General features: G+C 33.8%; 1 protein-coding gene across 1 annotated transcript in view; it reads left to right on the top strand.

Annotated features, from left to right (window-relative positions):
* Window positions 1-5,217: 5,217 nt before the first annotated feature.
* The window catches only part of LOC131077399 (uncharacterized), a 58,402-nt gene continuing 43,795 nt past the window's right edge, over window positions 5,218-19,824 (top strand). Inside the window, exons 1-2 of the mRNA XM_058014895.2 lie at window positions 5,218-5,323; window positions 5,807-5,985. Of these exons, the coding sequence (XP_057870878.2) occupies window positions 5,218-5,323; window positions 5,807-5,985 (285 nt within the window). The remainder of the gene's footprint in view (window positions 5,324-5,806; window positions 5,986-19,824) is intronic.

The following is a 19,824-nucleotide window of genomic DNA, read 5'->3' as shown; positions in this document are numbered from 1 at the left end:
CTGAACTAAGCCCTCGCCAAAATAGAGGGCATATTGTACAACTAGTCTACATTGACACATCGCTCCATCACCCATGACACCTCCTCCTTCATGCCCAACTCAAGTCCCCATGCCATGACCATTGACACAATGTCAATGTTCATTCAATACTGATGCTTTGTTTACAAGAATTCTTCCCCAAGCAATATTTCAATGACCTGTAGGAAGATGGGATCCTCAAATTTAAACAAACCTCTCAACTGTTTCTCAGATACCGTCCCCAAAAAGGCAAGTTGTTGCCTTGGCATGATGAGAGTAAATGTTGCCTCCATCAGGCATTGCTAAAACCACCCAACATGACACAAAACTCTACACTGGACTCATGCCATCCATGTCATAAATAGCTGCTTGCCATGCCAACCCATTATTACTACCCTGTGTGCCACCATACATGCCCTTCCCCAAAAATTATTGAATTTGGCTTTGGTGTCGTATAGTAAAGCTCACTTCCCTAGGTTCAACTCACGATAGTCCTCCCATATGTCGTGTAACCCGTCCTCGTCAAGAGACAATGCCACCTTGAAAAGTTTGTTAGCCACTGTATTGCCATCTCTCAATATATGAGAAGTACAAAAATCAGTGAACGTTGAAAGCATATTCCTCACGATTTGAATATATTTGTTAAGCCACCAAGCCACCAATTCCCCTTTAATCAAAGCATTGATAATAACCTAAGAGTTTCCCTTGAGGTGAAGCTGAGAGACATTCAATTTTTTAGCTATCACCATAGCCAATAATGTCACATGAACTTCTATTGCATTATTTGTTCCTTCTCCCAATCTTGACGCCCGGAAAGCTATAATACTTCCCATGCAAGCTTTGGCCACATATTCCACACTCGAAGGGCTAGGGTTTCACTTGGATGTCCCATCAAAATTCATCTTGATCCACCCTTTCTCTAGAGCAAACCATTCTATTTTATACTCTTTTTGGAGCCTGGATTAACCCCAGTAGGCCTATTAACAGGTCGAAATTTAACCTTCCACCAATTGAATTGGATCACATTGTCTTCTTTGCTAAGAAGCTAACCAATTCAAAAAAAGGCCACCTCAATTCTTTCGCACAGTCTTGAGAAGTTCTTTTTCTCTTGAAAGATTCTCCTATTTCGTTCCTTCCAAATTTCCCAGATAACCATGAAGGGACAAATTTGGCAAATGCTAAAAAAAACCGACTTTGGATGATACAAGGACCCACCTTGAAAAAGTTGTTTCAAAGTGATAGGGAAGGGAAAGGACCATTCCAACTTAGTAGTTAGAAATCTCCAGTAGAAAGGCACCATTTCACAATTCAAAAAGAGGTGGTCCAAGGTTTCTTCTTTATCGCCGCACGCCATACACTTGAAGGCACCATTATAACCAATTTTTTGCAATCTGTTGTCCTCATTTTTGTTTTAAAAAATGAAGGACCATTACATGAATTTTTTGTGAAAAAATGAAAAATTTAGTCTATGGCATGCTTCTTGAGGCAGAATTTCGACTAATCCTTGGACTGACTTAATCTTCAGTCCATCCTCGAATTGTGTTTCAAATTTCGTCGCATTTTGGATTCGTTTGCTATGTCTTTCTTTCAATTTCAGGTTTTTTCTCCCTGACTGCAGGTGGGAAATTTCTCTTGAATTGCAAGTTTTAATGATTTCCATTGTTTTGGCCTTTGCAAGGAAATTTTTGACTAATTACAAGTGCACTTTATTGAAAAATAAAAACTTGTAATTTGTTTTTTATTTCCCCCTTGATGCTTTTTGGCTTTTTCAGTTAAAATAGAGATTTTTTTGGTTAAGTTACAAGTAAACTTGTAATTCTCTTCTAAAACCCCTACTTTAATGGTTTTTGCATGTAATAGGGTTTTTAAACCCCTATTACATATGTGCAAGTTATTAAAACTTGTTGTAGGGATTTTATTTTCCCTTTACAAGTTAAATGTAACTTGCACATCTCTCTCGAAAACCCGATTTTGCCTAGAATTGAAATAAAGTGACATTTAAAACTTGTTATATTGCCCAAAAAACTCGATTTTCTCTTTAAAGTGCATTTTGGTGAATTTTAAACTTGTAATTTCATTTTGAAAACCCAATTTTGCTTTATTGATGAAAAAGTGCAATTTTAAACTTGCTATTTCATCCAAAAAACCTGATTTTCTCCAATACATGCAAAATCGAACTTGTTCATCTTTTTCAAAAACCCGACCAACAAGAAAAACAGATTTATTGAAAATTTCAAAGCAATTTTTGTGGAGATTTGTTGGAGATGCAAGGTGTTTAGGATTCTTCCCCTATTCTCATGCATTTGCCCACACATATCACGTCATTCTAGGGTTTTGGATTGTTGGGTTCTTGGTGTCAAATATGCAAACACGTTTTTCCCAAAACCACGTTTGTCTCTCCTAAGTCGCCATGAATCTCCAACCTCCTAAGTTGTTTTTACTTGCTGAGGTAAGGCGTTGAAGTTTAAAGTAGATTCACCCCCTTCTTGGGCCTTTTTATTTGCATTTGGTGCCACGACTTGTTGCAAATAACGTTTTTTTCTAAACGTGGCTAGGGTTTGGGATTGTGGTTTGTCTCTATTTAAGAGATATTCTTCTTTCTTCCAAAGATTGATCATCTTTTGGAGAGGCATTTTCAGATTGAAACAAGGTATGATTTATTTTCTTTTCTTCTTTCATTTTCTTGTTTTCTTATTTTCCTTTCTAGTTGTAAATTTGAAAATATGTTGTTCTTGCCCCAAAAATCATTTTTGTGAGAGAGATTTCCCCCCTTCATAATTAATTTTTGAATTGCATTGATCTTCCCCATTTTTCCTCTTTACTTGTATTCGGGATTTTAAATCCCGATTACAAGTTGGATGAAAATCTTTGTCCTTCCCTTACGGTTAAAAGAATTTAACCATTTTTGGTTAAAATTCCAAGTTGCAAAAATGAGAAATACCCATCCTTTCAAAATCGGGTTTTAAGAACCGGATTACATGTTGAAAGTTCTTCCCATTTTCATGAAAATGACATTCCTAAATCTTCGCATTTTTATCCATTCATGTCACCCATATCCGTACTTTCCATTTTCGTCATTTTCCGCAAGTCTAATCCTCATTTTCCACCCATTTCTCCATTTGCAAATTTACAAGTGTACTTGCATTTGGGTTTTAAAAATCTGATTGCATGTATGCTCCTTCCAACTTGTATACTTGCAAAAAATTTCCCAAGATCCGAAATTGGTCAAAGTCAAAATTCCCCCATTCCCATTTATTTCTCATTTTTCTCTCACAAAAGTCGTGAAGTGCAAGAGTTGAAGTTCTTCCCATTTGAAGAAGGAAAAATGTTAGTTGCAGCTGATTATGATGTTGCCTTAACACTTTTAAGTCTTTATCATAGTATTCCAGGTTGTCCTTCAATGTCAAATTTGTCGTCATCTCCAATTCCAAAAAAGATGAAGTATAAATATGACAAGTACCAAAATGAGGTTTCACCTTCTCAGGTCTCTTCTCCTTTGGATCGCATAAGAGATACAGAGATAGGGCATGTGCACATGTCAGAATTTGTCAAGAGTGTAGAGGATCTGCAAGATAACAATATGCAGCGGTTGTTGGACAGTCATATCTATCACGCATCTTCTTTCCTAGCGGTTGTCCTAGAACCTGAATTTGTTCTCGCTTGCGCCCATCACTTTGACAAGGAGTCAAGAACCATTAAAAATGATAGATGGTGAAGCAATAATCCGCCTTGACGCAGACACAATTGAGAAAGTCTTCAGAATACCTCCTGCACCTGTTTACATGGAAATCTCCAAAGATAGTGCAACTGAGTACTATGTGAAAAGGGAGAAGGACTACAAACATCATATCAACAAGTGGATCCATGAGCCACAAGCCGCCTTCTCAAGGTGGGCTAAGTTGTACCGTTGTGACTTCAAGTGGGAGATTGGGGACATCATAACTCTCCTCAACAGGATAATGGGCCTTGAACATTCTAATGTTTTTGAGCCATGGATATACCAGTTTATCATGTTCATAAGGCAATCTCATCACATTTCATGGGGAGAAGTCATTAGTGATGCCTTGTGTGAACAACTTGCAGCAATCCCTTCTACCATGACTTTCTACATGAACTCGTATTTGGTGTATTTGGCAGCATAATTCAGACATTTCCCTGGTCTTTCTACCAAGGGTGATCGTTCACTTATACCGGTATGGGAATATTATGATCAGCTGCCTTTGAGACCCAGTAGATTGCATTTCAGAAGGATTCAAGATGCATTCTTCGGTTATTTTATGTGTCAGTTTGACAAGAATCTGAAGAACAAAAGAGCATCTGATGAGGCATGGAAAAGAGTGAATGAGTATGGATGCCTGTTACTTCAATTCCCGACCTTTACTTATATGAGATTCAGATGCTATAGTGGGCAGCCATACATGCTCCCTAGATACCCAACTGATAAGATCATTCTTATGGAGTTGGGAAGACAGATCATGGCTGTCCACACTCATCAGTCTTTCAGACATAAGGTTGGAATGGGGATCTCTACAACAAACGCATTGAAAATTGGTCGGTATTCTCTTGTCACATCCGTTAAAGCCAGGGCCATGGAGACCAAGATGCGGGAAATTAAGCTCAAAAGGTTTAAGTCCATAGCTGATTTTGATTACTAGGGTATAAAGGAGAAGATCAAAAAAATCCTTCGTGCACGTGCATCGTATTGAGGATATCTGGATAGATCTTCGTACAGAGGTCGAAATTCTGAAGATGGATTACTGCAGGCTCACAGTTGAGCAAGTTGTTGATTTGAACTTAGTGGATTCCACAAGGGATGATTGATGATAGGCATGTACTTGATCTTGAATACATTTCACGAAGGGTTGAGGAAGCTCAACTTCCTTTAATCCAATGGTCACACAAGGAGTGCACATCCATCCGTGAGAGATTTCAACCTATCTTGGCTAACACCAATGCTTGGCTGAAAAGTAATGGTGTTAGACTCATTAAAATCAAGGCTGGAAAGGAAGATGATTCTATTGGGCCTCTTGGACGTAAGTCTGAGATTCAGGTTGATAACAAGGAAGGTGCATCATCTTCTGGCACCAGGATCAAATTGTGAGTTAGTCGGGTAGTATTGCTTCCTCTTGAGGAGGCAACAGTTAGTGGGAAGGAAAAGTCACGTTTCCATTGAGAACGCCCCTTTCTCCTCTTGACTTAATGGTGGAGGAGTCTCCTCATAATGCCATTCCTATTTCAGCATACGAGTCGCCTCCTAATCATCAACAAGAAAGTGTGGTGGAAGTTCCTAAAGATACTCCTGCTTGTATCCATTTGTCAAAGATTGATACCTCCACTTCTGGTTTTGAAGAATTTATGAAGCAATCTTCATGCCCATTGGTTATTGAGAAAACCGTGGTTGCCATCCAAACAGATACTCCTCCCAAGATGACCACGGTTATTCAAACAAAAACTGCTTCTCCTTTGCCTAGAGCTGCTACTGAAGGAGAGTTGATGGCTTTACCTCCTTGGCTTAGTTCTTTTACTCCAAAAAGAAAGAAGCTAGAAATCTCGCCTGATGCCTTTGATTATCAACAACTTAAACAGTCTAGACCCAAGCTTGCTAAAAAGGCCAAGACTATCTCTAGAGTAACTGTTGACAACAACAAGATGAAGGTAGCTGAAATTGTTGAACCCATTGCAGATAAGCCACTTGAAGAAATGTCAGCTGCTGATTACAAAGTTACAAGGATAGAATTGGGTAAGAAAACACATGAGGCGATTAAACATGATGCTCAGTGTTCTATAGCTTCATTGGTAGAACGGCGTGATGAACTTCTAGCAAAGAAAGACAAGCTAGAAGAGGAAAACCCACAACTTGTGACAGTTGTTCATAAAATTACAAAACTTGTTGCTGAAGAGAGTAATCCCACAAGTTCTTCTAGTTCCCAAGAGTCAATTCGTGGAGTTGAAAGCGCTGCTCAGAAGGTACAAGCATTGGATTCATGCGTTGATCAGCTTCATGATCTATGTGCACAAGTGATGAAATACATTTTTCATATGATGTCTAAGTTGGAAACCACTGAAGAGAAAGTGGATCAGACTTTTGATACTTTAAAAAAGAATCAGCAAAGTGTTGAAGATAGTTTGACAATCTGATGTACCATGCCCCAACAATAGTTGAGTGTTCTACATGAGCATACCATCATCTCTTCCAGAGTCATGTACTTGGAATTTGAAGAGCTTCTTCAAAATAAGGCCCTTGTTTTTAAATCCCTCATTGAGGAGATTGGTGATGCAATGAGATTACGGGGTGAAGTTTTCCAAGATATTGTCTCTCATTGTGAAAAGGCCTCTTGTAACATAATAAGTCAGGATGGAGAGCTGATACCAGAAGAAGTTCTTGCAGATTTACAAATGAGGATTCATAATGAATGGGGGAGCGAACAATTCTCAGCTGCTTCAACTCAAATATTCATGAAACACCAAATCTTTTTGCATGAAATTCAGTCCATCTTGGAGAAGAACAACTTCACGCTCCTTCGATGCCATGATACAATTGTGAAGACCATGGTTGTTACCAAGATCACCCATTAACCAAATCCTGATGAACTACAAATGATCTTCCAGAAGTTTGAAGGATTCATTTCTTCACATGCAACAGCTTAAGCGTTTTTCAACACTTAGTTGTATTTTTCCACATTTGTAATATTTAGTTGTAGTTTTTCTTTTGACAAGTTACATGTAAAAAAAAATTTGTGTAAAGACGTAAATTAATCTATAAGACATAATCTACTCTTTATTCATACATAAACTCATAGGTCAATTAAGAAGTCTATTTCATAGATAATATAAAGAAATATCAATAAGTTGATAAAACAACCATAGATATCAAAGAGTTAAATACAATTTTCATGTAAAATGAAAGGTACAAATTTCTCAATATATATATCCTTAATCCCTACTTAGGCTTTCATATCGCCTTAAGTAACATACAAATAGAAAGAAGGTGAGATACATCCGTCGATCTCCATTCTGAGTCACTTCCTTTTAGTCCATCGAATGAAGACGAGAACAAGGTTCAGGCGCTTTTTCCGCCCAACCTTGAAGCTTATGCTTCCCCGGAATTCTTGGTCAATCAAGAATACCCAACCCTGGATGAATTGTTTTAACCAATTAGAAAGACAAGAGGGAATCCAGTGCGTGCTTAGATGATACAAGCATTTTCATTTTTCTAATTCTTTTAAGAAACAAGCATTTATTATCAATCAAGGATATGGTAGAGAGCATAAAATAAAGAATTCCATCTATTTCTATGGATAATTCAAATCATTACTCGACCAAGTATAATGCCATCTATAGCAAAAATAAATAGTTGGAAAAAGCAACTATTCTCTCTAAGATTCCATACTCGGCACCCATCTCGGAAGGTAACTTTCTATACACAAGCCTATCCATAGCTTGGTTCCCTCAAACAAGAATACATTTTAAGAATACAATCTTTGGACTAATTGAAATAACATCTTCCCTATTACTTTCGTAAATTAAACACTATTTCATTTTTTCACCTAAATGAATACAATCTTTCGTAATTTGAAAAGCAAGTATAATTTCATCAACATTATTCGAATAAATACAAAGTAAAAGGAAGGTGTAACACATGTATGTATCTTACATATAAATTGAATAAAATGAGTACACATTCTTTTATTCAATTATCAAAATATTTAAATAGTGTAATTATTAACATGTATTCCATTTCTTATGGTTTAGAAATCTAAGTTTTATATCGTGTAAGCTCTCTATCTTTCTATGTGTCTTGGTTCATTTACCTCTTTTCTCGAACAACATATTTAGTTTAATATTAATATGTGACTTTTCATGATTTAAATACTCGACTCACTAATTTTACTAATTACCATAATAACAATCTAACATAATGAAAATTCATAAAGTGCCTATCTATATGGCCTTTTTTTAATGAGACACCTCATAACCCTCTTTTCTCTTCGTGCAAGGATCTAATTTGAAAGTGTAAGTCTTTTCTTATGACATCAAAATAAACTTCACTATTTAATAAGTCATAATCCTAATATTTCATCTTCTTTGCAGTTCAATTTTAGAGTTTCTCTCTCTCTATCCTCTTACTCTGTTTCTAGAGGATTGGGTGATCTAACTCTTCTAAGAGTTTCACAAATCTAAATCTAGATCATTCTTTACCTCTTAAATCTCTTCAACAAAACATACTAGATTTGAGCCTACCTCAAGAAGCGTGATCCATGGCTATTACGATCCTTGATAACTTCAAATTGTCTAAATTATGTCTGGATTCCAATGCTTTCCTCCTCGGCGCTCTTCTATCTCACGAGCTCTCTATTCCTATTCCTTATCCTTTCTATATTCTAAGAATTCCTTTGATAATAATAAAGTAATTAACACTCATTCATGAGCGTAACCTCTAAGTTCGACACTAAATCAGAGATGATCATCATTGATTTTTTACGACTCGGTCATAAACACATCAAAATCTCCTTTATTCTATTCTCTCTAATCTCTTTGTTGCTCTTCTACATTCTTGCTCTCCTCTATCTTGCTTCCCACTAACTTCCTATCTTCTTCTATATTCCATTTTCCAATCCTTTCCTAATCTTTTCTCTCTATTCTTTCTAATCTTTTCCTGTCGTTCTTCCTTCCTATCGTCCTCTCTCCGTGTGTCTCGATCTATCTATCCTATGCTTCTATTTATTCTAAATTCCCCTATGATCTCTCCCAAATTTAAGGCTCGGTTAGGGTTATTAAATTGAAGTATTCTCCTACATTACGATAGGTCTTCAATTTTAACTATCTCAAGTCTTCACTGTGCTATCAGTTTATCTTTATCTCCAGTCTACACGTCTTGGAGAGATGGCAGTTTTAATTACATCTTCTGTAGTTTGGAGTAGATGAGTCGACCATGCATCGAGGAGTTTGCAGCTTCCTATCGTTGGCATCTCTAACTCTATGGCACCACGTGCTTGCTAATTCTTCCCTCTACGGTTATATACCAAAGATCATGGACTACTTCCAAGTTATCATTGTGGAAAACTATCAATTGACTATAGTCACTAGCTAAGAGTGAGGAGTGTTTGTTGTTACGTGGTTGATCGCTTGCTTGGTGGGGAGGTCGGTAACGTTAAATCCAATTACAAACACTTAAGTGTTATGTGCAAGATTACCGCCTTTGTTGCCAAGTCTACGCTTTGATTATCCACGTCGATGGATATTGAAACTCTAAGTGTGCATTTAGTTGAGGTCTACGTGCCTAGTTGGTCACCTAAATCGACTTCCTAACTAACCTACGACACAATCATTGACTTATGTCTAGTTCAAAACCCGCCACCTTTGCATATATATATATATATATATATATATATATATATATATATATATTATAGTTTGTTCATGATTAAAGAAAGTCTGTACTTAAAAATATTTTAGATATAAAATATATAATCCTAATTTTGTATACGTATATTCATAAATACATTATTATGAATAGTCATGTTTATATAATAAGATAATAATCACATAACCATAATTCAAATATTCACGCATAATTCATACTCTCCTCTCTCTCTCTCTCTCTCTCTCTCTCTCTCTCTCTCTCTCTCTCTCTATATATATATATATATATGTATGTACAATTGAATCGTAGTTATTTAACTACCATGCATATAAAATTTGTATCATTGAAAACAAAACAATTATTAATAAAATTATATTTTCTTATACAAAAGACAATAAATCATTCTATATAAGGAACGTCAAATCGTTAAATGACTAACTCTTTTCCAAATTATTTAATTTATAAATAATTATCGAATTTATATGCATTTGAAATTTATATAATTCCCTAATCGATGAGACCATAAAACTTATTTCTCAACGAACAAAATATACCATTGAAATCATGTCGACTTAAAGTTTGCATTCCAAATCAGATTTAACTCGCTAATTAATTAACCTTAATTTTCAACTATTGAACATTTTCAAATATGCAATTTAACGTAGTAACTGGTTTTTACTCAAATCATTTCAATTTAAAATAAGCATCGACAAAGTCACAATTCAAACAATAATGCTTTAACAAAGTCTCATTTGCACAAACAATTTCCTATTGTGGTGTGTGAGATTCCCCTAGTCTACCGAAGTCATTAGTTAAAAACAACTCTACCTGAGTCATGTTCTCGCCTTCAACTTCGTTCACCTGTCCCTGCATCACTTGCACTCAATAATTCATCAGCAATGACGAACCCAATAAAAATTATTACTGATCATTCAATTGTATATAAATCATTTCAGTACATTCGATCTCCTATCTTATTTCATTAATAGTTCTATTTTCATTTCATTTCAATTTCCTTTGTAGAATAAACATTATTTTCCTAATTAAATAATTATGAAAAAATAGGGTTCGTGACATCCTTCCCCTCTTAAAAAGAGACATCATCTTGATGTCTTATTATTCTATCAATAAGCACATACTTTCTCAACATCACAAATATTAACCATACATTGTGGTCTCAATCAAATATAACAATAATAGTATCATCTATACAATCCAAATTTACAACATGTAAAATCAAAATCAGAGTATTCAAGTATTTCATGCAACAAGCAAATACTACTCTAAGAAAACAAAAGATGAATATGATAGTCGATTGTCGCATCATCCTTCCAAATAGCACTATCATCATAATATTGGTCCCACTAGATCCAATACTGAGTGAAATATCTGCTATGTAGCTTAACGCTACTCCGATCAAGAATTTGGATGTGCTCCACTAGCACCATTCCTGGATCCTATATCCATAAGTAACTGTATTCATACTTCCAGCACATCAAAGGGTCTCACATATCTTAGTACCAACTTTGATGATTTTCTCTATAAAATAAAGCTCTTATGAGGCTTCTCCCTCAAAAGAATTTCTTCTTCAATAACAATTATCTGAGAGTCTTGTTTCTATTATCATAGCTTTTTCTTGTCTGTCAACTATCTCTTCCAATATATTCTTGATCAATTTCATTTGCTCATTTGTTTCTTTTAAGCATATTAGAACCAATGATGATCCTATTTTTATTCTTTCCCAACTGACAAATGTTTGTCATTTATGTCATAAGTATCATAATGGGTATCATTCCTTAAAACGTATGAAAAGATTTTGTTGTATGCCAACTGTGTCCAAAGGCAAATATTTCTTCCATTCGTATTTCTTATTCATGTGATACATCAAAAAGAATTTTCCACAAGCTGATTAACTCTTTCTTTTTTTTCTTTTTTTTCTGTTCGATCGTCTACGTAAAGATGTCATGCCGATTTAATTTAGTTCCCAAAGATATTCAATATTGTCCAATTCCAAAATGTCATCCAAACATTCCTATTTGATATTTTTATTTTTGAAACTTCATGCATTTGATAAGTTGAATGAGTAAATGTCTTCACAAGATTTAATGATTCATCTTTATATATATATCCATGTACGAAATATATAATCTCTTTCAATCTGTTGACACTATCCAACTATAATATCATGCTTGTTCTTACTCAAAAGCAATTCTTGAATAAAATTCATATTGATTTCCTGCCACCTATACTCGAGTTTGATACAAATGTCCTATTATACGATCATGCTGAACTTTCAATTGCTAAACATTGTGCCACATACTCAACTATCTTTTCCAAAGTTCTTAGGTTCGTCACATCTTTATCAACAATCTCTAGGTTAACTAGATATTTCCAAATGTTTTTAATGTGGTGCAATATTTACTTCCTCAAGTTTCTGCCTCTAAGTGAGTACATCCTTCATTGACGTTCTTAATTACCCTCAAGTTCTTTTCTCAAATCTATCAAATCTATGATCCAAAATATCTGCTTTCAAAACCTCAATAATGTTTTTCTTCCAAGTGATTCTGCATCTATTGCTATCTCAAGTTTGACTTTATAGTAAACATGGTAGATAAAATTTCCTTGATCTATGAGAACCCATCATTTGACTTCCTTTTTATTTTCAACTATTCCAACCAACTCAATCTGCTTCATACCTTAAACTTCTATCAATCCATAAGATTTCCAAATTAATATGTATGCTCTTAATCAACAAATAACAAGGCAACCACGATGACATAAAATTTCCTAACATCATAACATATGCTATACAACTACTAGAACAACCTTATACTCAATTATCTCAAATGTGTTTTTATGCCAAAGATCAGATATTCTTGGATGTTCAAGACTTCAAACCTACTTTTAACAAAAGACATCTTGCATGGTCACATGATCTCGAAGGTAAAAACTAAGGAAGTAAGATCTCATATAATTGATAAACTAATTTGAATTTGTCTATCTACTAAATATGTATAAATATATTTACCTCTGCAAGGCCTATCCTCTAGTTATTCCACACATTGAATTTACTCAACTAAAAAATTACATAAACACATAGTATTTTGCCCTAACTGACACAACACCTATGCTTGATACACTCTTTGCTCTTACTCTCTTGGACATACGATCAGGGGTTCACTATGATCATAATAAGGACGAAATGCAATATGCAACCAAAAGACAATAAAAATTTTAAACATTAGATCAGCCACCATAAAGGTTAAGAGAACAAGTGATCATTTTCAACAGTAAATTATAAAATGCGCATAATGAAACATTAAGTCAAGTGTGACCAAGGGTCACAAACTAGAAAATTGGTAGCTTGTCCATTTAGAAAATGAAAAAAGAAAATATAATCAAGTCAACAAGTCAAAACTAATCCAAAAATCAATGATCAAATAAATCATCAATAAACCAAATAAATCATCAAACTGAATACATATCAAATGTACTGAGTGACTAGGACTAATCACATATGAAAGAGTGTTACAACACCTAAGGGTATCTTTTCCAGAGTGTACAAGAGAGAGTATAAAACATAGTACCTACAATTTCATGTTTGAAGATAAGGACACATACTAGAATACAAAGCCCTATGTAGATTTCATCATCTCATCCATAATTCCTATCCATATAGTACCTACCTTGTACACTATAGATATAGAATAATATCTTTCGCAAGAGATAAGTTAGAATAATGATCAGTCTAATTAATCAAGCATCTCAAGCATCTAGGTTCTAATAACAACCATCATTTTTATATCAATAAAGTCTCAACTACAACTTTACTATATAAGTACCCAACTCTTACTCAATAAACTATCATCTGACGGATGTGTCCATTAAGTATGTCATTCTAGGAGATACTCTTTCTCCATCTATCTGGACACCATGTTGATTTGCAAAAAACAACTTTACTTATCGATTGTTCATAAATGATATCACCCAAATTTATATCTCTTCTCATGCAATCAAATGGGTGCATCCTTACGACTTATCTGAACTAAATATAGTTAACTTAGTAGGGAGATGTTCATTCTTCGTGTATCTCCTCAATAGGATAGTCCAACTATTATTGTCTCCCAAGGGAATGGTAGATGGGATTTTCGTTACCCTACCCAGCTTGGTTAGCTATTTCTTCTCTCTTGCTTTAGGAGTTGATTCCTTTCTTCTTTCATCCTAGAAGTAAACAACTTCTTTCCTCGACCTTATCATTCTCATCTTAAATATCCTGAATTCATTTCATAGTAGGAGGGAAATATTTCTTCCTTAATCAACCATCCTCCTTCTTCTAGGTTGTTGTCATCAATTCACCTTGTAAAAGGCTTTGTGCTCATTTATTTGCAAGTATCATGCGTTAGATATCCAATAGCAAGTTTGTCAAGCACATGACTTCATTCATGAAGTGGACTCATAGGCCCTAGAGTTATAAACTGCGCTTTGATACAAAAATATAAAGACGTCAATTAATCTTTAAGATATAATCTACTCTTTATTCATAAATAAACTCATAGGTCAATTAAGAAGTCCATTTCATAGATAATATAAATAAATATCAATAAGTTGATAAAACAACCATAGATATTAAAGAGTTAAATTTATATATATATATATATATATATATATATATATATATATATATATATATATATCCTTATTCCCTACTTAGGCTTTCATATCGCCTTAAGTAATATACAAATAGAAAGAAGGTGAGATACATCCGTCAATCTCCATTCTGAGTCGCTTCCTTTCAGTCCATTGAATGAAGATGAGAACAAGATTCGAGCGCTTTTTCCGCCCAACCTTGAAGCTTACGCTTCCTCGGAATTCTTGGTCAATCAAGAATACGCGACCCTGCACGAATTGTTTTAACCAAAGAATTCGAAATACAAGAGGGAATCTGGTGCATGCCTACATGATACAAGCATTTTCATTTTTCTAATTCTTTTAAGAAACAAGCATTCATTATCAATCAAGGATATGGTAGAGAGCATAAAATAAAGAATTCCATCTATTTCTATGGATAATTCAAATCATTACTCGGTTGAGTATAATGTCATGCATAACAAAACTAAATAGTTGGAAAAGACAACTATTCTCTCTAAGATTCCATAATCGGCACCTATCCTAGAAGGTAACTTTCTATACACAAGCCTATCCATAGCTTGGTTCCCTCAAACAAGAATACATTTTAAGAATACAATCTTTTGACTAATTGAAATAACATCTTCCCTATTACTTTCGTAAATTAAACACTATTTCATTTCTTTCACCTAAATGATTACAATCTTTCATAATTTGAAAAGCAAGTATAATATCATCAACATTATTCGAATAAATACAAAGTAAAAAGAAGGTGTAACACATGTATGTATCTTACATATAAATTGAATAAAATGAGTACACATTCTTTTATTCAATTATCAAAACATTTAAATAGCGTAATCATTAACATGCATTCCATTTCTTATGGTTTAGAAATCTAAGTTTTATATCGTCTAAGCTCTCTATCTTTCCATGTGTCTTGGTTCATTTGCCTCTTTTCTCGAACAACATATTTAGTTTAATATTAATATGTGACTTTTCATGATTTAAATACTCAACTCACTAATTTTACTAATTACTATAATAACAATCTAACATGATGAAAATTCATAAAGCACCTATCTATATGGCCTTATTTAATGAGACACCTGATAACCCTCTTTTCTCTTCGTGCAAGGATCTAATTTGAAAGTGTAAGTCTTTTCTTATGATATCAAAATAAACTTCACTATTTAATAAGTCATAATCCTAATATGTCATCTTCTTCGCAGTTCAATTTTAGAGTTTCTCTCTCTCTATCCTCTTACTCTGTTTCTAGAGGATTGGATGATCTAATTTCTAAGAGTTTCACTAAGTTTTATCAACAAACTTTCATAAAATATATCATTATTGCATCTATATTTGCATGATCATAATTTAAACAATTATAAATTGATTCATATTGTGACTCTAACTCTTCCATTAGAATATTTCATAAATCTAAATCTAGATCATTCTTTATCTCTTAAATCTCTTCAACAAAACATACTAGATTTGAGCCTACCTCAAGAAGCACGATCCATGGCTATTACGATCCTTGATAACTTCAAATTGTCTACAATATGTCCAGATTCCAATGCTTTCCTCCTCGACGCTCTTCTATCTCACGAGCTCTCTATTCCTAGTCCTTATCCTTTCTATATTCTGAGAATTCCTCTGATAATAATAAAGTAATTAACACTCATTCACGAACGTAACCTCTAAGTTCGACACTAAATCGGAGATGATCATCATTGATCTTTTACGACTCGGTCGTAAACACATCAAAATCTCCATTATTCTATTCTCTCTAAGCTCTTTTGTCGCTCTTCTACGTTCTTGATCTCCTCTATCTTGCTTCCCACTAACTTCCTATCGTCTTCTATATTCCATTCTCCAATCCTTTCCTAATCTTTTCTCTCTATTCTTTCTAATCTTTTCTTGTCATTCTTCCTTCCTATCTTCCTCTCTCTGTGTGTCTCCATCTATCTATCCTATGCCTCTATTTATTCTAAATTCCCCTATGATCTCTCCCAAATTTAAGACTCGGTTAGGGTTATTAAATTGAAGTCTTTTCCTGCATTACGATAGGTCTTCAATTTTAACTATCTCAAGTCTTCATTGTGCTATCAGTTTATCGTTATCTCCATTCTACACATCTTGGAGTGATAGCAGTTTTAATTACATCTTCTGCAGTTTGGAGTAGATGAGTCGACCATACATCGAGGAGTTTGCAGCTTCCTATCGTTGGCATCTCTAACTCTATGGCACCACATGCCTAGTAATTCTTCCCTCTACGATTGTATGCCAAAAATCGTGGACTACTTCCAAGTTATCACCATGGAAAACCATCAATCCTACAGTCACTAGCTAAGAGTGAGGAGCGTTTGTTGTTACGTGGTTGATCGCTTGCTTGGTGGGGAGGTCGACAACGTTAAATCTAACTACAAACACTTAAGTGTTTGTTATGTGCAATATTATCGCCTTTGTTGCCAATTCTACGCTTTGATTATCCACGTCGATGGATATCCAAACTCTAAGTCTGCGTTTAGTTGAGGTCTACGTGCCTAGTCGGTCACCTACATCGACTTCCTAACTAACTTGCAACATAGTCGCTGACTTATGTCTAGTTCAAAACTTGCCACCTTTGCATATATATATATATATATATATATATATATATATATATATATATATAAAATAAATGACTATATTATATTTTGTTCATGATTAAAGAAAGTCTATACTTAAAAAGGTTTTAGATATAAAATATATAATCCTAATTTTGTATACGTATATTCATAAATACATTATTATGGATAGTCATGTTTATATAATAAGATAATAATCGCATAAGCATAATTCAAATATTCACGCATAATTCATATTCACACACACACACACACACACACACACACACACACACACACACACACATATATATCTGTGTGTGTGTGTGTGTGTGTGTGTGTGTGTGTGTGTGTGTGAATCGTTGTTATCTAACTACCATGCATATAAAATTTGTATCATTGAAAACAAAACAATTATTAATAAAATTATATTTTCTTATACAAAAGACAATAAATCATTCTATATAAGGAACGTTAAGTCGTTAAATGACTAACTCTTTTCTAAAATATTTAACTTATAAATAATCATCGAATTTATATGCATATGAAATTTATATAATTACCTAATTGATGAGACCATAAAAATTATTTCTCAACGAACAAAATATACCATTGAAATCATGTCGACATAAAGTTCGCATTCCAAATCAGATTTAACTCGCTAATTAATTAACCCTAATTTTCAACTATTGAACATTTTCAAATATGCAATTTAACGTAGTGACTAATTTTTACTCAAATCATTTCAATTTAAAATAAGCATCGACAAAGTCACAGTTCAAACAATAATGCTTTAACAAAGTCTCATTTGCACAAACAATTTCCTATTGTGGTGTGTGAAATTCCCCTAATCTACCGAAGTCATTAGTTAAAAAAAACTCTAATTGTCATGTTGTCGCCTTCAACTTCGTTCACCTTTCCCTTCATCACTTGCACTCAATAATTCATCAGCAATGATGATCCCAATAAAAATTATTACTGATCATTCAATTGTATATACATCATTTTAGTAGATTCGATCTCCTATCTTATTTCATTAACAGTTCTATTTTCATTTCATTTCAATTTCATTTGTAAAATAAACATTATTTTCCTAATTAAATAATTATGGAAAAATAGGGTTCGTGACATTTTGTAAAATACAAGATAAGTCATTACTTGCACTTTTGTAATTACATGTAAGGCAACTACAAGTTGTGTTCAGTTAGGACTGTAGTTGGAATAAGTCTTAGTTAGTTATTGCATAAGTCTTGGTGGTTGAGAGAATTTCTCAAGTTAGTTGGGATCCTCCCACCTTTTTCTCATGACTCCTCTCCTATAAATACTTGAGGGGTCTATTGTAATTTTTATTTTTTGGAAAGTAAGCAAAAACTCTGCCAAATTTACAGCAAAGAAGTCTTTGAGCTTTCATGTGTAAATTCAAGAATTGAAAGGAATATAAGGAAATTGCTCAAGCTTTGAGTCTTTGTGCTACATACTTGAGTTTGTGTTCTATATTATCTTTCTTGCAAGTGTTTCTTAAAGAGCTTAATCACATTTGATTTATAGTCTTTGTGCTGCCAGTATTTGAGGTTAATATAGATTAAAATAAATAGTTTGTTGAGAGAAGTTGTAAGTCTCTGTGCTTTCACTTGTTCTTAAGAGAATTTAGGAGCAGATTTTGTGAGAAATGGTTGCGAGTCTTTGAGCTTATACTACTTCCCATTGTTTTAATTAGAAATAATAAGATATTCCAGTCTTTGAGATGCTATAATTTGTTCTTGATAAAATTAGTATAGAAAAGGGTAGATAGGACTTCATATAATCAAGTCTTTGAGCTTGATATTGTTGTCTTGTCCCAAAGGAAGTGACAGAAGTCTTTGAGCTTTAAGGAAACTTCATTTCATTTCGAAAGTTGTTACTGTTGTTTTATATCAAATCGCTATCACTTTTCTGAGAAGAGAAAAGGATATTGTCCTTCTTGAAAGAAGAAGAAAGATTGTTGTCCCATCCTATTTTATTTTCAAAGTTGTAGTTAGATGGGGGGATCCTTCCCTTAATTAGGAGAGTTTTACTCACGCTATGGTTGAAACGACAATTTTGTATATTTCCCCAAGTGTACAAAATTTTCAACCAACACAATCGATCCCCTATAAGAATTCTTTCTCTTAGCACCAACCGGGCAAAGGAGCCTACCTTTGGTAAACATTTATTTCTCCAACATAGCTTACGAGGGCACTCTTCTTCAATCCCTACCCTTTCTAATAGGTTATACCCAATTTGACTGAATATCGACATCCCTTTGAACCACACCATATCACCTCATCTTTGGCCTTAGAGATCAAAACCTCCCTATCATTAAAAATACTTTGAAGCAATCTCTCATCCCTATCGACAAGATTGAGCTCCAAGATAGGTTTCCATTCCAATCTTCCCTACCATCGACAACCACCTTCTCCATATAATACACAACTTGGGGACCTCAATGCTAACAAGAAATGTGTCTGATAGGAATTAATCTAACATTATCGTCTAATCGGGGAAAACCTTCCCAAGAATTAGTCCAAAACTATGAACACTTGAAATTAATAAGACAATAAGGGGGCAACCTCCAAATTTTTTTAATAAAATATAATATGATACTAAAAAACTAACCACTCTCTCTTATAAAAACTATACTTGTGTCATGGAAAAATTTATGTAAATGAGATCAAACAAATGATCATATGACTTAATTAAGGGTTTTGGTAGCCATAAGTTGACTACACATACCTCACATTAAATCTCTCTTTGTTTCTCATGCAATAACAAATGCCAATTATATCTTTTAGGTTATAAGAAATTTTTTTTTAAAATACAAAATGATGTTTATAGAAAAAATTGTTACATAAGATAAGAAAAGCATGTTTTTAATCATAAATTAATTTTCTAATCTAGTGCAATGCAACATATAATAATTATTGTTTAACAATTAGATTAAGCCTTTATCTATTCGATGGATTTATAGTTTATTAGTATTGTCTTGGATACATGTGCTTGGAACTTGCATATTGAGAATCTATTTGTCATACTCAACTAACAATAATAGTCATAATAAAATGCTCATCAAATGAAATATATCTAATATACCTCAAAAATTAAGATGAATATATTTGAAACATAGGATAGAAGATGTAGGAAACTTGTCTTCCATACTTTCTAGTTTTCCTTTAGAGGAGCAAGAGTGTT

The sequence above is a fragment of the Cryptomeria japonica genome, chromosome 4, assembly GCF_030272615.1.
Source record: "Cryptomeria japonica chromosome 4, Sugi_1.0, whole genome shotgun sequence".
Classification (NCBI taxonomy): Eukaryota; Viridiplantae; Streptophyta; class Pinopsida; order Cupressales; family Cupressaceae; genus Cryptomeria; species Cryptomeria japonica.
This window is presented reverse-complemented; position numbering and strand designations above follow the sequence as displayed.